The following is a 21,443-nucleotide window of genomic DNA, read 5'->3' on the forward strand; positions in this document are numbered from 1 at the left end:
TCCTTTTTGTGGTGTCCGATCTCCACTGTTCCTTCTTTGACGTTACGGTTAGATTTTATTTGGCCTCATCTGGCATAATCCTTCTGTCAGACTTCTCTCACATCTTGGCAAAGCGTGCCAGTTGGTCTGGTTTCTTTCTGGCCTGTTGCCATGGTGAGACAGCTGATGTAAGATTAATTACTTGTGTGGCTAGAGGATGCCGTGTGGAGGTCGATGAGTTGGAGAGAGAAATGGATAGGACGAGCTTCTTGGTGTGCAAATGCTTTAACCAGCTCTGTGGAATTGTGCTTGCATTTAAATACTTCAAATAGTGAAATGCTGCGTACAATGTTGTGCAACTGGGACACAGCGGGACGTTAAATCAGAAGCGTTAATGAACGGCACCAAATTTCTATAAGGCTCTTTTGGATTCAAGATCATTTACTTGTTTAATTAGACTATACCATTGGGTGCCACTGGAATAGCCAGGAATAGCTAGGACCTGGGGCTTGGATGCAATTATTTGGGCTGCGAGTGATTTGTTTCGGGAACAAATGTTGTAGTTATTGCACCCCCACAGTGCTGAGCACATTAAGCAAGATAAAAGCTCAAGGGAGAGGACAATTTCACTGTTACCTACAGAACAGTGCTTTAAATTTCAAATGAACAAAGTTTTAAACAAAACACTTTCAGTGTTGTTTTTTCCAATTCTGTTCAGCCAAGAAAGGCATTTCAACCACCTTTAAATCCACTTTACCAACGCTAGTTCAAGGTCAGCTATCTAGTTAGGTGTGAATGTTGGGCAAAGTATTTTTTCTTCCATTGGGCCATCATTGTTGGGGGTTTTAAAATATTTTAAAAGTGCTTCTTTCCATTATTGAGCTAGTGGTAATTTTTTTGACAGGGTTGTTACTTAAAACATGGTCCTATTGTGCCAAAACAGACACCCAAAATAATGGCATATTTGTGGTCACTGAGTGTGTGAATGCTTGGGTGTTTCTGATTGCACTGGCATCCCGTTATTCCGTTGACCAGAATTTAGCTCTTAAAAAAAAAATGATAACAGTACAAGTTGTGTATTTTAAAGTAGAAACAAAAATACATTTAGCTTTGTCTGAGTAACTTGGTTCAACATTGCTAAACATGGAAAATATCGCAAACTGCTATAGTTGAGTAGGATTGGTCAGAACTTGTTCTGGAGCAAAGGATGTTTGAGCTCATGTATGTGGAAGAGGGTAGATAGCATTTTCTTCCAACGAGATTCCACGGTCCTGTAATGCAGCATGAGCAGAAGTATTTTTAATGTAATTTTTTTTTTTAAAAAGATTCACAGATTGGTTTGAGTCCAATTGGAGAATTATCGAAAACCATCACTGATCTCACAATAACTGCCCTTAGACCTTAAAGGTAGGGTAACCAATTTTTGAGAAATGCTTCAGAAAACTGAGTCGGGCTGAAGGCTAAACAAAAATCAAAACAAATATGTAGCCAATGAGCAGAAAGGGGCGGGTCTTGTCAAAATGGGTGGAGAGTGTTCAGTGCACATGTGTGACATTAGCAGAAGGTGGTTTTAACATTGACATGGAGGATAAAAACAAAGAAAGAAAGTGAAGAAAGGCTTACGATGAGGCAAGAAGTAGGACGTGTTAATACAGGATCACCTTTCCGGCGCTGGAGAGAACTGAAGGAGCGGGAAGAACCGCATATTCACAGATTGGAGTTTCCCGAGTCAATAACTCCTGAGCTAAACGCTGTTACTACACAAATAACACCTCTTTTCTATCGTAGTAATGTAGAGGAGCAGCTACAACCGCGTTTTGTGTAGTAACAGCGTTTAGCTCAGGAGTTATTGACTCGGGGAAACTCCTATCTGTGAATATGCACACATGCGCAATGTACACTCTCTCTGCCCATATTGACAAGACCCCGCCCCTTTCTGCTCATTGGCTACATGTTTTGTTTTTGTGGCCGAACGCAGTTTTCAGTATCATTTCTCAAATATCGGATATCCCACCTTTAATGTATATCTAAGTTTCAAGTAAACATGTTTATCGTACTTTATATTCTTATCAGGGTAAGGTACAAAAACCTGTATCAGAGGTAATCACACTATGAATAAGAAAAATAGAGTTGATATCTCGAGTTTAGTTTGGCCCGAAGCTCTAGCGGCCTAAATTACGTGACCCGCACACACAAATGTCATATTAGTTTGCTTTGACAATGAAAACGATTACAACTTTAAACAAATCTGACTTAATTAAAACCATGCAGGTGAGGTTAGCTAGGAAAAGTGGCCACTCCACCTGCTCCGTGGTACATTTAGGAAAAAAAAAGGCTCCTTGAGGTGTCACTAAGAATGTAAAGGAAGGAAAACAAACGTTTGAGTATTCTTGTCTGGAACGCAGCCTGGAGATGTGACTTTTACATCACTGCTTACTGACTTTATCTCCAGCTGTCACAGCTTCTATGGGAGCATTTATAAAGCAAGCCTTTGGTTTCATTTCTCAATAAAAGTGGAAAAGTTCAGCGCAGAGTCAGTGTTCGATCAACACAGCCTGATGAATGATCTCCGCTGAAATTCTTCAAAAATTGTAGGATTTTTTATTATTTATAATTAAAAATAATTATAAATAAAAATAATTATAAATAATGTAGGATTTATAATTCTAGGATTTTTTCCGGTTCCGTGTTCGAGCCGAGTCTAGATTACTTTTATGCTAGAGGACTAATTTGAGGCTTGTGGAACAAAGGAGCAGGTTTCTTAACACTGGAGTACAGTACTAGGTGCCACATTTGACACATTTACTCCATTCATTCATTCATGAACTGTTTCAGCTTGACACACTGTGTAACTCCTTTTAAATTGTCCCTTTGTGGCCTCTGAGTGTGTGTGTGAGAGAGAGAGAGAGAATGCTTGTGTGTATGATTAGACTGACGTCCCATTATTCCACTGACCAGAAATAAGCTCTTTAAAGAAGAATGAGCGTGGTTTAAATGCTAGTTTGTTAAGAATTTGCTATATCTTAGAAAAGCTGTGACAGTCGAGTCGGAATTTGTTTTGGAGCGGCTGTCTAGGAACTCACGTGATGCAGCATGAGCAGAAGTTTAAAAAGAGGCTCAGGTTGGCTTCTCTGAGGACGCATGTGGTAACATTTTAACCGTTTAGGTTGTTTCTTGTAGGCGTCGTATGATAGATGAGTGTTAGCTAGTGGGTGAGGAGAAAATCCAGAAATATGACATTCATTCTTGTCATACTAGTGAATATACAAACCGTTCCCCAAATCATGGGTACATTTTTAAACACACAAATAACAACTGTTGTTCACAAACCTTTTTAATCTTGACTGCAAGTTAGCTTATGTGTGGTCACAACAATGAGCCTAAATGTTGAACGGGATTTTTTTTGGCAGCAGGAAATGTGATTATGATACTGTCAAACATTCAAGATTTTTGTTAACTATTCATAACAAATATTGCTATCAATTCTTTTCAACTGTGTATACTGATTGACAAAGAAAAGCACTGTCTAGGAACTAAACAAAAAGCGCCTTCACATGGTGACCTCCTACAGGGAAAGTGTGGAGAGGACTTTGGTTTTTGTACCTTAAAAGCAAAAAACACAAAAAAAAAATGGTTTCCACTCAAATCCTGTGATTTTATAGGGGGGGGACCTATTTGAGTCTTAATTTAGGAAGATTAATGAAAAGGCACACTGAACACGATCACGCAAAAAAAGGATTCCTTATTTTGTATAAGCTCTTCTGAGCCACTGATTTCTACAAAAGTGTACAACAAGCACCGAGTATCACGAGGCATCAGACAAAGCGGCTTGTTGTTGTCACTGACAAGAGCAGGATTCAGCGTCTCTTGGTTTTAGCTGACGGGACTAACAGAGCAGGTTGGACTGCTACATCCACATTTGCTACATTTCCTTTTACGGGAAAAAAACCCCAAAGTGTTGCAGAATCACTCGTGTTGGCCATGAGCTAGCCTCTGCTGCGAAGCATCAACATTTCGAAACCTTTACATGTTTCTCCTATTTGCCAGATTTTTGTAATCACATACCCTATTCAAGTAGATTTGCTAAATGCTAAAAAAAAAAAAGAATGAACATGATCAGTTGGCCATAATCCAGTGTTAAGTGACTAAAATTTCCAATGAAACCTTTTATATTAACACATTCCTTCAGACGTCCATGTAGTGTCAGAGTCGGAGGATTTCAGTGGAAAAACTCGCATGGTGAACGCAGACGTTCGTCCATGATTCCGCTCCTCCCTGTTAATCGACGGCATAAAAAGGCCGTCGTGATTCGTCCCATTTTGCCTTGCCGTGATTAGTTCTGCACAGTTCCTACCAGCAAGTAACACTACTATATGACAGATAATCTGTACTCATGGATAATGGGATGAAACCAAAGTGGCTGTGACACAGGACAGTCTTGAACTGCAGCTTGTCCCAACATATGGCTTTGTTCAGTCCAGCATGATTCTATTGCTTCAGTATTGCTGTAGAGGTTTGAACACTGCACGTAAAAAGGGGTGCAAATTGAGCGAGTTTCATCCTCGAAGACGGCCCACAAAGGAAGATGACGAGAGAGGAAACATTTATTCTATGTCAATACCAAGTGTCACATGAGTTTGGGTTCAGGCTCCGCTGGGTGCGTAGCTCAGCTGTGGATGCTATGCAAAAACATCCAGCTTGAATTAGCACGGCTGTTCATCAGTCCAGGATGAGGAGATCGCTTTCACGGGTCCAGCCATGCTCCTTCAATAACTTTTTCCTGGAAGATCACGGGCACTAGAGAGGAGTTCAGGAGAAATCAGGTTGAACCGAAAAAGATTCCTTCAAAAAGTTCTTGTTTTTCCGCAAACTGTGGTCAGCTGCTGTACCTGTTTCCTTTTCCCCCGTTCTCCCTTCTCCGAAATCAGATCTCAAGGTAATACTGTGTACCTCTCGTGTTCCATCAGGACTATTTGACCAGCACAAAGCCGTGCTGCGAGTCTACTGTCTCCATCATCTCTGCGTCTGCAAATGCGTCTGCCATTTTGAGTCCTTCATACCCTGGTGCAGGAGGTGATGCCACACCTGCTACTGCGCACAGAGGAGGAGGAGGAGGAGGCTGGCCAGGCTCCAGCGGGGGGTCATAGTGCTCCTGGTACAGAACCTCCCCAAGCTGAGAGTGGCCCTGCTCATGCGGTGGGTAGCTGTAGGGATGCTGACTCTGGAGCTGGGCAGAAATAACGGGGGAAAGAGAGGAGTGCTGCAGCTGGGGGTAGTGACCCAGGTAAGGGTCATAGCTCAAGGTATCAGTGCTGGGCTCCATCATAGGACTGAAAGGCTGTGTATTCTGCTGCTGGTGTGATATGGAGCTTTGAGAGTCCTGATGGCTGATTGGTGGGCAAGAAGCATACGTCCCATCCACTATGTGCATCTGGTTAAAGTAGGCCTGCAATTGGGACTGCTTCTGAAGATACAGTCTCTTCTGTTGCAACCTGTGGAAATACAGACTTATATTATATTTTACTCTAACTGAGCACTTTATTAGCAACATCTGTTCATTCCTGCAATTAGAGATTCAACAGAACTCAGAGGAAACTGGCTTAAGGTGACAGAGGAGGGCTTGTGGTAACTTGATATGTGCTGATGCAGAGAAAAGCTTCTCAAAGATGCCTTGAAGACCACATCATGGTTCCTAATACAAGAACTGGAATATGATGCTACAGTACACACGGGTTCACCAAAATTCATGTTCGGTTTATTGGGCTTCATGGTTGTGACTGTACACATTTGGCTGCTGCCACATGGTTGGTTAACTGGATTATAGCAAGAATGAGCAAGTGCACAATAAATAGTGACTGTGGTCAGTGAGTAAACATAAGCTATGTGGAAGCAGTGAAGTGAGGTGAAGTGTGTGTACCTGTGCTCAGCCAACTGCTGTTCTAGGCTGCGTGGGGTCTCTTTACAGAACATATGGCAGCTCCCAGGGCTTGCCATCAGGTTCGGTTTCTGTTGATGGGTGTGGAATATAAATGAATAAACTGATGGAAAATATGTCACATGAAAACCTTAAAGAAATGATTGTGTTTGTATGAGAGTGACATATGAGAAAAGGGCATAAAACTTGCTTGCGCAAAAACACTTGGGGTGTAACGGTTTTCACAAAACACATTTTCATAAACTGTTCATTCAACTTTTATTTTGATTAGAGATGCTCAAGAAAAGAATTCGACAAAGCATTATTTATACAAAGTTTATTGCATAACACATGGGTAGAGTCACCACCACCCTGCTCTCGATTATATTCTAAGGTACTGTCTGTGTGCAGTTCTCCCTGTGTCCATCAGGCTTTCCTGTGGAGTTCTCCAGTTCCTCCCACCTTATGGAAACATGCATGTAGGTGGACTGGCTACTGTAACCTGCCTGTAGGTGCAACTGAAGATATGTTTGTTTGTAAGGTGGACCCTTAAAGGTGGGGTCTCCGTACCAAAGCAAACACGCCCATAACCCAAATGGGTCCCACCACTGTTTTGATAGCTCCGCCCACACATACACCAGACAACTATTATGGCGGGACCTGTTGGGGCAGCTGGCCGAGGGGATATTTTTATCAATAAATGAACTCAAAGAGTAATACTATGGTAATACAAATGTGTTTTCGTAGTACTGTGTGACCGTGAAAGGTTTATCTCCGTTTCACGCAGAAGATGTTCAGTTCTCTCCAGTGTTGGAAAGCTGATCCTATATTAACGGGTCCTACTTCTAAGCCTTTATTCGTTTTCTTTCTTTGTTTTTATCCGCCATGTCAATGTTTCACTAGCTTTCTGCTAATGTCACACATGCGCACTGAACACTCTCTCCGCTGCATATTGACAAGACCCGCCCTTTTCTGCTCATTGGCTACACATTTTTTTGTTTTTGTTTTGTTTGGTGGCCCAACACAGTTTTCTGAAGCATTTCTCAAACAATGGAGACCCCACCTTTAAGCTCTCACTGCAGTTGAAGGAATAAATGAAAGGATGCACCCTAGGACAGCTTTGCTATGATTCTGCATTATACAGTCATGCATTTTAGTTCATGAAATGCCCGTAAGCTTCTATTTCATGCAAGCTTCAAACAAAGAAGGTTTCTGTTTGCTTCTCAGTAAAGTAAAGGGAAGTCTCAAAATTCTTGTTAGTAATGTGTATGCTACAGATCCTGTGAAAGAAAATACTTTGGAATGAAAAAAGAGAAATAAATATTATATATATATATATATATATATATATATATATAAAAATAAAACAATAAAACAGCATTACCGGCATTCTATGGGTGGGGTACTGAGGCTCCAGACTCTGTCTCCTGGTGAGTGAAGGTCCGCCTGAGAACAGCGCCATATCATGCTGATGGCATCCACCTCCCTGCATGGAAATAAGGGCTTATCACACTTGAACTTGTTCCCCCTGGGTGAATGTAAACTCCTGGTAAACAGAATCCTGGGTTATTTTGTTTAACGTTTCACATTGCTCATACTTTCCCCGGGGTGACCGTTAATCCCAGCCATTCATAATCTGACGTTTCATACTGTAAATTCCTAAACCCCGTGTTCTTATTTGCATATCCGTGCCATCAACAAGCACGACTGAATAAATACAGCATAACTACTTTAAATGATGCCTTATCTCATGTTTTTACACCAGTCTGCTGTTCTGCACCTATTTTAACTATGTCATGTAGTTGTCTAGACATTCGAGAGGCGCAACCTATGCAAATTTTCCAGTGTCATGTATTTCCCCCTCGCTACATTGCGTGCTTCCGTGATGTTCGGTGTTTTTCTGCCTGATGCCAAAGTCAAGTGTTGCTTCGTCCTGGTTTTCAAATGACACGAGGCAGGTACTGTTTCTGATCGGGTGCATGTTGCTAAACATTTATGCATAATTATATTGTTTCAGGCTGTATACCTTTAGCACCACAATGTCGAGTGAACACTGTTAAACGTGCAGCTAGCCCTGCTTCAGAACCCTGGTTATAAAGAAGTGTTATCCCTGCTTTACATTTACAAGTGTGAAACGTTTCAGGGTTAAAAGAGGGGTTTTAGAACGATAATATCTCTGGGGAAGGAAAGCCGTCTTGAGGCCCAGATGGGAACTTTTCTCTTCTGGCCGGCAGTGATAGAGAGATGAATTAGTAAACGTCTCTAGCTGTCAGATGTTAAGTGAAAATAACAGTCTTCATGATTAAAGCAGCAGATCTTAAGCTGGAGTTCTTGAATCTACAGTATCCAGTAACCATTTGGAGATCTATCTCCTGAAGAAAGATGTGGATGTCAGTTTTTCCAAAACAGGGCATTGAAAGTGAATTGGACTTCATCAAACATGTAGAGCCGATGGAGAGCCAATGGCAATGGGATCATTTTCATATAATTTCATACAATTCAGCTTCAAGAATAAATTCTCTCACTAAAAGATCCATACTTTCCTTCCTTCCTCTCTTGGAAAGCGCTTTGGCATACACGTGCGGACTTTCCGCAGTCTGATAAATAAACATGATTGCTTGTTATTTCCTTTTCTTTAATGAAATCTCTCGCCAGTAACCCCTATGTCGAGTGACTTTTAGAGCAGTAGGCACCAGCCACCAGCATGAAGCCTATTACACCAACAATGACAGCATTCACCGCTCTCGGGATGGACAGTAAACAACCAGTGGTCTGCTGCTTCATGCTTTTGGCTATTACGTAAGAGTTAGTGTGTGTGTGTGTGTGTGTGCGTGGGTAGAGAGAGAGAGAGAGAGAGATGGATGGAAGAAGGTGAGAATGGCAGAGGTAGGCCCAGCATTAGCATCAAACACTGACCTCAGTGCTGTCTGCTGTCTGAACCTTTAACCTTTTAATGCTAGTGTAGAAAAGTGAGGGCTGACCTGCAGTAAGGGATCCAGAGGGTTATGTGCATGCGTCTGAGGGTTCAGCAGTCCTAGTGAGGGATTTTCCCCTGAGCACATCTGCTCATAAACCTTGTTGAGCTCCAGGATGCCTTTTGCACGAGCCAGGTTTTGTAAGTGTTGCCGAAATGCAACTATACCTAAAGACAGAGAGAGGGAGAGAAAGATGAGCTAAATGATCACAGGTCATTAAGTACACGAGTCACTATCTTTATCTGTGATTTATGAAGATGGCAGCTCATGCTTTCAAGTGCAGCGTCTGAGCCCATGCCAACTGTGGGCGCTCCGCTTCTGCCGCCTCATGTGACCCGACTCGCAGTGCTAATCAGGTTATTTCAGAAAGGCCTGTGGCTTGCGTTCTCACAGCACGACTGATTCACCCTTAGCTTTGATGCCACTTCTGCTTTTCAGGATCTCCTCACTCCTAAACTCTTTGGAAAGTCGAGCCGATAATATATTCTCTGGTTATTTTTGGCCGCTGAAGTGATTGGGGATAATTATACAGGCAAGCTTAACGGGATGACATGGGACCAGGTTTCAGCGCTGCCTCTGATTCACTCAATGAATCATCAGACTATACAGGACGACAGAGCGAGGAAAATATGAGCTTCCTACTAAACAATTTATTTAGATAAGCATCAGAATGGGTTTCGGTGGCTAATTCAGATGAATCATGTGTTGAGAAGTTAAAAGTGCCTCAGGTTCAGACCTGCTCCAGCGTTCATCAGCAGCAGCACAAAGAACAACACTTTTCACAATATTAACTCCTTACAAAAAAGTACTGTATTGCCTTCAACAGTGCACTGGACTAGAGTTAGGATATTTTGTGCCACATGGTGTACAAACATTAAAAATCCAAATAGAAAGTAATAGTGAATGAAAGTAGGAATGCTGACCTTGTGTGAGTGATGTATCCGATGCTCGACGTCCTTCCCGGAAGCTGACAGGTGAGCGGTTGTGAGTCTCTCTCCTCTGTGAGCTTAGCACGTGCATGGCTGGGTTGGGCGGAGTCACGCGGCTAATAAAGGGTGGAGTCACGCGGCTTATGGACGCGTTGCTTAGGACCGCTCCGTTAATGGACGACGCATCCTCCAGCAGGCTCAGGTCACTGTGCATGGAGCCGGTGTCATACTCAGAGTCCATGCTTCCCAGCGAGAACAGCTTGCCTACAAAATATTCACGGACAAAACATTCATAAACGATCAATTGCTTTGTATACAAAAGCTACAAATCCATATAATTCTGATATGTTGAAATGCATGGATTTATAGTTTTGGTTTTTTATCTAAACTCTAATTTTATAGAGAATCTAAGGCTCACATTACAGATGTGTGTCAAGCACCAGTAAGAAAACCATGAGGAGGAGGTCCAGTATGACTACTGCTCAACAATTAGTAAAAGCAATTTAAAACAATTAGTAATTAAACAATTATCCATTTAATAATGATCTGCTGTGATTGTTTTGAACATCAGCTGACCTGAGCTACTCAGCACACCTGGCTGATTTGTGACCTCGGACAGTGTGTGTCTGCGTTGGCCAAAGCGTGCGGTCTGGTATGCGTTGAAGGCATGTGCAGCTTCCTCTTCAGCATCTGGGTCCTCGGTCTCGATTCCTTCGTCTATAGAAGTCTCCATCATGTTACTGGGTGACGATGTGCTGGATTTGCGCACAGCCACCGGAGGCAAAGGGTCCAGCATGCAGCCATCCACCTGAAGATGACAAGTATAAAACTTCTTGTAGAGTGTGCTTACCTGCTTATTTTCTGTTCAAGTTGTGGAGTGATCTGGCTTTGACTTAAAACTTATAGAATCATATGAGTATCATTTTCAAGTGTTTGTTTTACACATTATTACCATTAGTTCTTTTTAATCATACAGTGTACACACACACACACACACACACCACTGCCCAGTCACACATCAAGAATTATGTGGAATTAGGAGCTTATAGCTGACAGCAGAAGATTCAGGAAGACATGAGCTAATGCATGGCTGTGGGGTTGAGTAAGGAAACAAATGTCTGGAACCCCTTCTTCTTCTCTCTCACACTTCCTCTCTCTCTGCTTATGTGAGTTTGGGGATGGGGGTGGGGTGGATGTCTGGAATGCAGGGACAGGAAGTGTGTTTTGGCTGAAAGGCCAGTCAGAACGCTATTCAGGCCAGAACCAACTGAGACATGCAATCACACACACACACACACACACACACACACACACACACACACACTCTTAACTGGCTTGGATCATCTGGATGTGTTGCCAGGGAAACCGAAGCCCTGAAGCTGCTTGAGAGTGAGAGCAGCTTTTGTATGATTCCTGATCACAGTTTCCTGGAGCGTACTGGGACAGGAATGCTGTTACCCAACACGATGAATGAGAAAAAGAGTACAGAAGGAGTCACTGACCCCCTTCTCTCACAGATCATAAGCCTCACACTCCCATTTGTCCTCAAAAGCTATTACCACTGTAGGACAAATTATGCCAATCTCACCAATAGAGATGCTCTCTTCTGTCTGAAGATTCTAACAGTTAAGTGCTTTCATATTTATTACAAATAATCTGTAATATTGAAGGTAAAATAGGAAATACTATTACCATGCCAGCATCTTTTGAATATGTAAAGAATACAATACCGCTACAGGAAAATAATCTATAAGTAGTTAGTGTCATTAAGTCTTACATGAAACAGAGTTATCCATTATGTTTTTTTTTAAATACTTGTCCATAACAACACATCCACAGCCAACATCTCATACTTAGTCACTTGCATTATAGCATAAACTGTCTGCTTTACCAGCTTTTCTTTAAACAAAAAAAAGCAGCCTTGTTACCGATAAATTAAAAAGCCGTCCATCTTGAAAAACGGAACAGATACTGAAGAGCTGACACTGTAGACTCCTTCCAAAAATGCTAGATACAGAAACATCACCATAACAACGTTCAGTTAAATGTTAATGTATCTGCTATACGAGTCCATGTGTGTCCCGCTACTATTGAAAGGAAAATGTATTAAAATGAGTGTATGAATAAAAACAGTTTAGCCTACTTCTGTCACAGTTGTGCTAATCAATCCCTTCTCAACAAACACACCTGAGCAGCACTGCGACTTGGAAACCAACAGCCAAGTGACTAAAATACAGAAATAGGCTACTATTGCTATTACTTTGCACTGTATTCTGAGACAAAAACTATATAAATGAATGATTCTGTACTAATCTTTTAAAACTCACCACATTTACATGCTTCACTGCAATATTCAAATATATACAGACATGTCCTAGAGAAACACATACCAACTTAAATAACAGCTTAAAGAAGGTTCAGCGATTTGTTTAAGAAACTCAAATAACCAACAACGGGAATAGACGATTGCTAGCTGACTAGAGTTAGCTAGCTGTCTAGTGAAATGCTAATAAGCTAGCTCACAGATTGGGTTTTTAGTATGTTTAGTGATTTATTTAACACATCAGTCAAACTATTCTGTTTCTCACTACATTTGCTGTTAGCTGGCAGGTTTAGCATGCCATTGCCTGTTTTAAATGCCATTTACTTTGTAAAACTCACACAGAGCTCTTCTAAAGGAGTCAGCTATCAATATGTTGCGGTCTCTTCACTTTTTTATAAATCTTACATGGAAACCAAGCTTATTTTACCTACTGATAATCAAAATGATAATTAAGTTCCACTTCCAAGGTAGTTACCTAGCTGTCTAGCTAACTGCTAGTAAGCTAGCTCACAGACATCACAGGCAAAAACAAGTGAATTTTTTTTGTGTCTGAGGCACAATTTGTTTTATTTTCAGTGAATGATTTTAACATTTAGTATACATTTCATATCAGTCCTAACTATTTTGCCCATCACAAATTTTACCTGTGTTAGCTAGCTAGTTGTGAATACAGGGTAACTAATTATAGGTTTCTGGGTATCATTTCATCCTGGCTATCAACACAATAGTTCAAAGCCTGTAAAGCTGATTTAATCACATTATTCGTACATACCACTTCCTGAATCTAAGAAGGGAACTGAGAAAGTCTAGAATTAGCAATTTGACTATAATCAGAATCAGAAGCTTCTTAGCGGGACTGTATCATTTCATACTCATTTCTTATATCTCTCTAATATATCGCTTATCTATCTAATGTGTAAACGATGCTTATACAAAGCTTAAAGCTTACAGTAATATTAGTCCTACAAAAATTGATGCAACCACACAAATCTGTACCAGCTGTTTACTAGTGATTTACCAAATGATAATATGAAAATATGAATGTTGTTTAATGATTAAGGGTTTAATAATATGCCATTATCAGTATCTGTTCAGTGTTTTTTTTTTTTTACTGTTGAGAAAGTAGGGATTTTTCCAGAAAACTGTTGTTCATGTTCATATTCATGTTCCTGTATTGATATTCATTGAGGACGCGTTATCTATTCAACCCGAATAATGCTTTCCTAATATCTACATCTCTACACAATCACACCGCATAACATATGAAAGCTTTCCAACACCAAAACAGTAATAAACAACCTTGTGTGTGTCTGTCTGTTTGTATCCATAGCTGGGCCAGAAGGACATGGTTGTGGCAGACAGGCTGTTAGTGTGATACGTCACATGGACATGCTGAGTATTTGTTTGTGTGTGTGTGTTGGGAGACTAGGGAGAATGCCTGGGCTGGGACGAATGGTCAGCTGTCACGTCCGACACACCACAGCCAGAAATGTGTCTCTTATGCAAGTCTGGCAGCTGTGTGTGTACTGAAGGCTGGTTTGGGATTTGCACTGATTCTATATCTATCACCCTGCTTCTAGCCTAAATTGGAGAGGAGAAAGAGTCAGAAGAGAATGAGAGAGACAGACGGATGGATGAAAGCAGTGGGCATCAAACAGCCTTCAAAAGATCCTCCAAAGTCAAAAAGCCTCTTGGAGAACATTTTTGGCAAAACTGGCAGTTGCTAAGTGACCTGACCGACACTGAATGTGGAAATAAGTGTCTGGGTGATGTACTCACACGGATGTAGGATCTCAGTTCCTGCAACTAGCTGCAATCACTCAACTGATCTGTGAGCACTCAGCAATGCATTATTGTCTTTTGAAACATATGATAAAAGTACCGTTAGAAAAAAAAAAAAGCCCAGACATGAGTGTTGAAAGTTTCTGTCCTGCAGTGTGATGAAGAGATAAAACAGCCCGCACTCACTTTGGGAGTTCCCACCTCCTCCTCCATGAGGCTGTGATCGGGTGCACAGGAGGATTGTGGGTAGGCGTAGGAGTCGGCGCCGGCCTGAGTCACAGCCAGGGAGCGTAGCAGACGCACACTTTGGGGCATTAGGCTCACCTGGGGAGCACCGCTGCTTGACTGCAACACAGAGTCAGTCAGTCAGTCCATGTGAGCTTATAACATAAAATACAAATGCTGATGTTATAAATCATGAGGCTGGCTTCACCCTCACCATGGTCTGATCAGCAATGGTGCTGGGTCTGCGCTGGCGAGCATCCAGACGGTGCTCCACTGGGAAACTGGATCGGTGTGCTCTCAGTCTCTCTACCAGCAGGTAGTAAATTGCAGCAAAGTGGTTATAGCTTTTGTTCTGGAGAGACTGTAAAACATAGAAACAAATACATATTACACACAGATACATGTTTTTTGTAAAATATTTTTGTAAACGTTTGCAGAATCCGTTATAGCTCATCACAGTTTGGAGATTTCCCTGCCTCCTGTAATGTTTCTGGGTAGGAAAATTACTAAACTGTGCTAAAAAAATCTGTCCTTATAGGACTGCGTTGAAGCATTCAGACTATTGTTTAAATATCATGTTTAAAACTGACAATGCCACTGGGCATGAGTCCAAGACAGCATAACTGGGCCGGCTCTATGGATGGGAAATATGCCCTTCCTCTTTCCCCTATCAACCACAAGCCAGTCATAGACATTAGTCAGCTTATGTTTATGGAAATGTACAATTACCTATCCTCTCCAAGCACATTCAACTGCTCGGTGATGTACTTTGAACTGGCCTTCACCTTCTCAGACTTGTATTCGATTGTCTTAAACTAGCTAGCGAATGAGAACTAGATATAAAAAAGGCCAACATCACCTGTCAGAGTCAGATGCTTTTTTAACCATTTAATGTTAAATTTAATGTTAAGGATTATTTGAGAAATGAGTTTGCAGTCACTTACATTATAGCTATAAAGAGTCATTTCCTCACTAACCTCTCTTTTATTTCTATTGAAATGAAAAAGACAAAAATAAATAAAAAAAAACAGCGAGACACTGGATATCACAAATGACTCTTCCAATTAAACTGACTCCTGAATCTCCTCCAATAAATGTTAAATAAACATCTCCATACAGAAAACTTTACCATATACTGTGAATCTGAGGAGCATCTGACATCTGAGTTACTACAGAAACAATAACTTATTAGAATAAGCGAATATGTACCTGCAATTTTTGTCTGGCAGGTACACATTTCATCAGTACTCTGTACAGGAGTGTAATTTTCTAGAACAGCAGCTCTGTTATAGAAGTAGTTCCGGCTGTTAGAAATCATTGCCTCATTTTTGATGTCTTTTTTTCTTTCCTTTGTCTAGTCACATTGTGCTAACACTGTTCTGCATTTTTGATATTGTTTGCTGTGCCATATTTCCATGCGCTATATAAAAATACACTTATTTTATTAGATGTAATTTCTTGGACATTGTTCTAGTCTGACCAATTTCCTTGTTGTGTTCAGTTGTGTTAATGAGGACTGAATGTTCAAATGAGACCATACAGAGACCGTACTAATGACAAAACAAAATGTAACATGACAATGACAATCTCTTGGTTAGAACCAGAAAAGCCGCACGACTCTATGTCCCTCACCTCTACGGTCTTGTGCTGGTCGATGCCGAGGCTGTGCATGAGCCTCAACACCTGCTCGCTGTACTCTCCCAGTCCAGGGTCTTCCTCAGCTGTGCTGGACGGCTGGTAGAGGAGGGGTCTATGTACTGGAACGTCCAGCACCATCCATTTGTGCTCTTTAATTTGAGCTACTGAGAGCCTTTTAAACGGGTCCAACACCAGCATCCTTCTGATCAGATGCTCACAATCTGCAAAAAAGGAGACAAAAGATATGACACTAAAGAATCTGTGATTTTACATTATATGGAGTCCACTCTACGTGTGTGAAGCTTGCCTGTTCTCGCATCGGTAAGACAGGGAAAAAAGCAACAGATTTCCTGTCTTACTTTATTGCTTAAGTGTTGGAAAGTTGAATAAAAAACAAAAAGTAGAGACCAGCTTTGGTGAGACTTTCAAGTCTCATACTGATAACTTTACTATTACACTATTGCTGTGGCTATAAAACCATACATTTTAAATATTTACTGATGGTAATATAAACAGATTACCTGTTCATTTTTCAGTACTGGGAAATGAGTGTCTGTTTAGATGTGAAATTAATGTCTGTTATAATCACACATACACTACACATAATAGAGATAACATTTTTTTTTATATCATGTCTGTCATCAAGAGCAGTTTGCTGGGGCTTATAAAAACTAAAATCAATCCACACTGCTGACTTTATAAGTGCAATAAAAAGAGACAGCAGTGACAGCTCTGATTTCCTCCTTCCTTTCTTTCTCTTTGACTAAATTTTCTTTGAAATTTCTCCCATTGTAATTATGAATAAGATTCAGAGCAACAAAAAAGGAGGAGGGAAGGGAAAGACCCCGAACACTGAGCGTCCTTTATCACAGGATAGTGATTAAAAAGGGCACAGATGTAAGTGTGAAGTATGCAGAGCTGTGCTATAGACACTGAGGAAGCAGACAGGAGCAGAGACAGTACATTCGGTCTCTGGTATACGCCATCTATCTAAACAGCAGCTAGAAAAGAAAAAAAAAAAACGCTCAGTCCTGTAGACAAAGCTGGATGGATATGTTCCACATTATCTCATTCCACAATTTTACAGGGACCTTTGTGTGTCATCAGCTGCGTGTGACTCACGAACCTTACGTTATGAGTTGGCACAGTGAATAGGATCATGTTCAGTGCATTCTCGAGTTCATCTCTGCTTGCTTGGCCACACCCCTTTATGAGTCACTAAGCTTCAACCGGTGCCATGTTATTTCACCTCGTTTATTTTATCGGCTTATCCTCGTTCCCCATCCCCATGTGAGCGCCATTCTTTTTAAAACCAGTCGAATTTCTAAGCGCTGAGCATATTTTCGAAACCTTTCGACAGAAGAAAATGGTAGCTTTCCATAGTAACAGTAATTGTTATTATTGTGTAATATTATAGCAGCTTTTGGAAAGAATCTTTACTGGTTAACACCTGCAGTTAATGTTTACATCAAACATCAGAATGGGGAAAAGTGTGATTTCTGTGGCTTTAACTGTGGTATTATATATATATATATATATATATATATATATATATATATATATATATAAAAAAAAAAAAACATCCTAGAGCAAATGGTCTGTAGCCTGAAACACCTTGTTGATGAGAGAAAACAAAGACTGGTCTGAGCTGACAGGAAGTCTACTGTAACTCGATTTAAATCACTCTTTACAACTTGACTTTTCTACATCTCTCTCTCACTCTCACTCTCACACACAATTTTACAGAGCGGAAAGTCCTGAAGCCATTCATGTGCTGGGAAACTTTACTGTTAAGTGCTGACAGCTGAGACTCCTTTAATAAGTGTTACATAAGTAAAAAAAAAAATCTTCGCACATAAGAAATTGTACGTTTCTTTGGTACACGACACTAAAAAAACAAACAAAAAAAATTTATTATTAGTCTTAGATTATGTACAGCATCTTCAAAACAAGTCTCTATGAACAAGAGTTTTCTATAGAAACATTGACATATTAAAACAAGCATATTAATATTGTCTAATATCTTTCAAGTTAGCGCTGAAGATGTCCGATAATACATGCCCAATCAGATTTGAGAATTCTTAAGCGAGCTGTGGTATAATTTCCATTAACAGTACACGCTGTTGTGTCCTTAGTTAGTCGAGCTCGAATTAGTTTGAACGGCTTTCCACTTTTGAGTCAGCGCAGTGGAATCGGTGTTTAGAGATTTAACAGCTAAGTAGACTTTAAAATGAAGGTGCTCGTTTACGTTTAATTTGTAATAGGAGACGAGTTGGGAAAGAGTCATATAAGCGTTTTGCTTTAATCAAGCACTGAGAAAAGTCCAAAAGACTTAAACTGTGCTTTCCAGCAGTCATTGAGGAAGCCAGAGAAAAGACCCCTCTGGTTCACTGGGCTACAGACTTAAGATACCATGAGCCTAAATCACTGTTGTTTTTTTTTAATATAATACGCACATACAACAAACAGGAAAGAAAGTGCTAGTTGAAGTGTTTCATGAATAAGTATGTCTTCAAACGTCGTTTGAAAAAAGCCAGTGACTAAGGGGCTTTTTTCACCTGGTCACTTCACGCTTTCTCTGTGATCGGATTGCTATCCGATCGTAAAAAGACCAGGTCTAAATGGATATAAATCCGATCGTTCAAACCACTTCAGGAGGTGGTCTGGGGCGCATTTCAGATGAAACTGGACAGGTGAATGTGGTTGGTCAAGCCACATACGTCAGCGCTATACTCCTCCCAAACGGAAGTATGTCACTCGCAAGTGATCTTTCAGCAGGTGTCTTGTTGGATCTTAAAATGCACTGCTGCCGCCAGTGAAAACGCAGCAAACAGTAAATGCTGTTTTTTGTAAAATAATCGTAACAAGTTTTTTCATCTTCTTTTTCATTGCATTCTGAAAACCGCATACATCAAAGTGTGTTCCATTTCAATTACCCCGGAATTGAGGTAAAATATATTAGAATTTTGGGCGGGAGTAGAAAGATCGCCAAGACGCATTTATGTGGCCTAATGTAAATGGAACAGTTTTAACAAATCAGATAGCTATCGGATGAGAGACAACACATGAAGTGACCAGGTGTAGTATACTTACCTCTTACCCTGAGAGATGGTTGGACCAGTCGAGCAGTGCTGTTAGCGTTGAGGGTGCGAGGTGCAATGCGAGGAGTGATGAGGGCTTTGAGGTAAGAGGGAGCTGGTCCATTTTTGGCTTTGTAGGCAAGCATCAGTGTTTTATATCTGATACATGCAGCTATCAGAAGCCAGTGGAGGGATCACAGCAGCGGGGTGGTATGCGAGAACTTACTGTATGCAGGTTGAAAACAAGTCATGCAGCCTCATTTTGGATCATTTGCTGAGGACAAATTGCGTTCATAGGTAGACCTGCCAACAGTGAGTTGCAGTAATCCAGTCTTGAGATAACAAGAGACTGAACAAGTACCTGAGCAACCTGTGTGCACAAAAATGGCCGAATCCTTCTAATGTTGTAGAGAAGTAACCTACATGAGCGTGTCACATTAGCAACATGCGAGGAAAAAGACAGTTGATTGTCCATGGTTACCCCAAGGTTGCAAGCTGTGACTGAAGGGGAGATCAGACCGTTATGCAGGAATATTGCAAGATCATGCCCTGGGGGTGAATCACCTGGTATTATCAGCAGTTCAGTTTTGCTAGGATTGAGCTTCAACTGAGGAGTGATCATCCACAATGATATACTGAGGTCCGAACAGAAGCAGTGGTATCGGAGAGTGGGAAAGAGAAGATAAGTTGTGTATCATAAGCAGAGCAGTGGTAAGAGAACCTGTGTGAGGAAATAACTTGAAGATGACCAAGTACTGAGCCCTGTGGGACACCAGTGGAGAGTTTGCATGGAGCAGATGTCACTCCCCTCCATGTTACCTGATATGAGCGTCCTTCCAGGTAGGAAACAAACCATTCCCAGGCTGATCTGCAAATCCCAAGACTCCTGAGGGTGGACAAGAGAATCTTGTGGTTGACCGCATCAAAGGCTGCTGTAAGGTTAAGAAGGATGAGGACGGATGACAGCTTGGCAGATCTAGCAGCATGTAGTTTCTGGTTGTGACTATAAAGTTAAATTTTTGGTCTCAGTGCTAAGTGCTTTTGTCTAGGTGCTGTCTGGCGTACTGAACGAGGGCCTTTTTGTGGCATGGGCACAGTAATAGCTTTATCCTGGCAACTCGAACGTGCAGGTCACTTGTGTTCAGGTACCTCCTAATTGGGCTCCTTGAAAACAACAGCACCGCTTTTTTCCAGAGCAGCCTTTCTTTCTCTCGAAATCTTTCTTGATCTACCTGACCATGGTGTAGTATCAACAGAACCTCCTATTTTCTACCTCTTTATCAGAGTTTGTACTGTCTGGGATTTTCAAGTGTTGAGATATCTTTTTATATCCGTTTCCTGCTTTATAATGTTTAACTACGCAGGTTAAATTACGCAGGTCCACTGGCAGTTCTTTTGTCTTCCCCATGGTGCAGTATCCAGCCAAGTCAGTGCATCACCTCAACTCGCTGACTATTTATGCACAGACAATAATTACAATTACAATGAGTCACAGGTGTGGCAACTTACCTTTAACTTCCATTTAAACCTCTGTGTGTCAATCTGTGTGTTTATAATGTGGTCAAACATTCAAGGATTTTAGATCAGGGTTCTTTAGGTGATTTCAGTTATCATTAGGTTTTAAAATGGAGTCAAACAACTGTGTGATAATTAATAGCTTCAAGTGACCACTATCCTTAAATAAGAAAAAAGATATTTTGCATGATGAGTCATATTTTCCAAATGATTGGCAACATTTAGCAATTTCTTTCAAGGTATGCAAACTTTTGAGCACAAATGTATTAACATGTTTTACAACCACCCACCCACGGTATATATATTAATTAAGTTGAAAAGTAATTCTGTAAATGCAAACTTTTACAAACTTCTGAGCAGCTTTTTTAAGGGAAAAACTGGAAACGCTGCTCTGGGGGTTTTGAGTGAGTGTGTACTGTACTGAAGTCTGCAGTAGAGGAACTGTGTGTGTGTGTGTGTATGTTGGAATGTGCTCACTCTATGGGGATGCAATCCTGTGCGATGAGGACATGCAGGGAGGAAATGTAAAGTAAAAGCACACAATGTTCTTCCCTTCGTCTTCAGAGAACGACTCAAATTGCTCGAACTGAGAGGAGGTGTGGGGGCTGGAGCTCCACCCATATACGCAAGACCCATCCAGGAAGCAGCTGGTGTGTGGGTCTTGTGCTAGGTAGATTGTGTAAAACACTTGAACGGGATTCAATTTTGGGGGGGAAAACACTCATGGAATTCGGTAACATGCTATATTCGATTTCGAGTCAAGCGTGTTTTGTTTCTCTGTTTATCCCATAACACATGCATCGAGCCCCTGTAGTCATCACAGAGATTCCGGAGAAGCCAAGTTTTCGATCTCTTTGTTCATTTATCTTGTCTGTGAGTCATGCAGCAAAAAGAAACTCACAACAGAAACTCACCTTCAGTCATGAAGTACGGGATTCGAAAGCGGCCTTCCAACACACGCTGCCTTAACACAGGTAGGGAGGGACCGTCAAACGGCAGAGCTCCACACACTAGTACGTAGAGGACCACCCCCAAACTCTGCAACACACCCACGCCCACAAAAACACACAGTAAAATCATTAA

At 41.1% G+C, this 21,443-nt stretch overlaps 1 protein-coding gene across 2 annotated transcripts in view; it reads right to left on the minus strand.

Annotated features, from left to right (window-relative positions):
• Nucleotides 1–3,295: 3,295 nt before the first annotated feature.
• The window catches only part of sik2b (salt-inducible kinase 2b), a 48,238-nt gene continuing 30,090 nt past the window's right edge, over nt 3,296–21,443 (minus strand). The window contains exons 6-15 of one of the 2 annotated variants that reach the window (XM_027173936.2): nt 21,275–21,398; nt 15,760–15,986; nt 14,342–14,488; nt 14,089–14,247; nt 10,392–10,605; nt 9,792–10,061; nt 8,875–9,035; nt 7,278–7,379; nt 5,897–5,985; nt 3,296–5,471 (exon numbers count right to left, since the gene is read on the minus strand). In XM_027173936.2, the coding sequence (XP_027029737.1) occupies nt 4,949–5,471; nt 5,897–5,985; nt 7,278–7,379; nt 8,875–9,035; nt 9,792–10,061; nt 10,392–10,605; nt 14,089–14,247; nt 14,342–14,488; nt 15,760–15,986; nt 21,275–21,398 (2,016 nt within the window). In that variant the 3' untranslated portion in view covers nt 3,296–4,948. Of the gene's footprint in view, nt 5,472–5,896; nt 5,986–7,277; nt 7,380–8,874; nt 9,036–9,791; nt 10,062–10,373; nt 10,606–14,088; nt 14,248–14,341; nt 14,489–15,759; nt 15,987–21,274; nt 21,399–21,443 lie in introns of both variants that reach the window. The other variant, XM_027173935.2, reaches the window with a different exon arrangement.

Source organism: Tachysurus fulvidraco, chromosome 11 (genome assembly GCF_022655615.1).
Source record: "Tachysurus fulvidraco isolate hzauxx_2018 chromosome 11, HZAU_PFXX_2.0, whole genome shotgun sequence".
NCBI classification, from domain to species: Eukaryota; Metazoa; Chordata; class Actinopteri; order Siluriformes; family Bagridae; genus Tachysurus; species Tachysurus fulvidraco.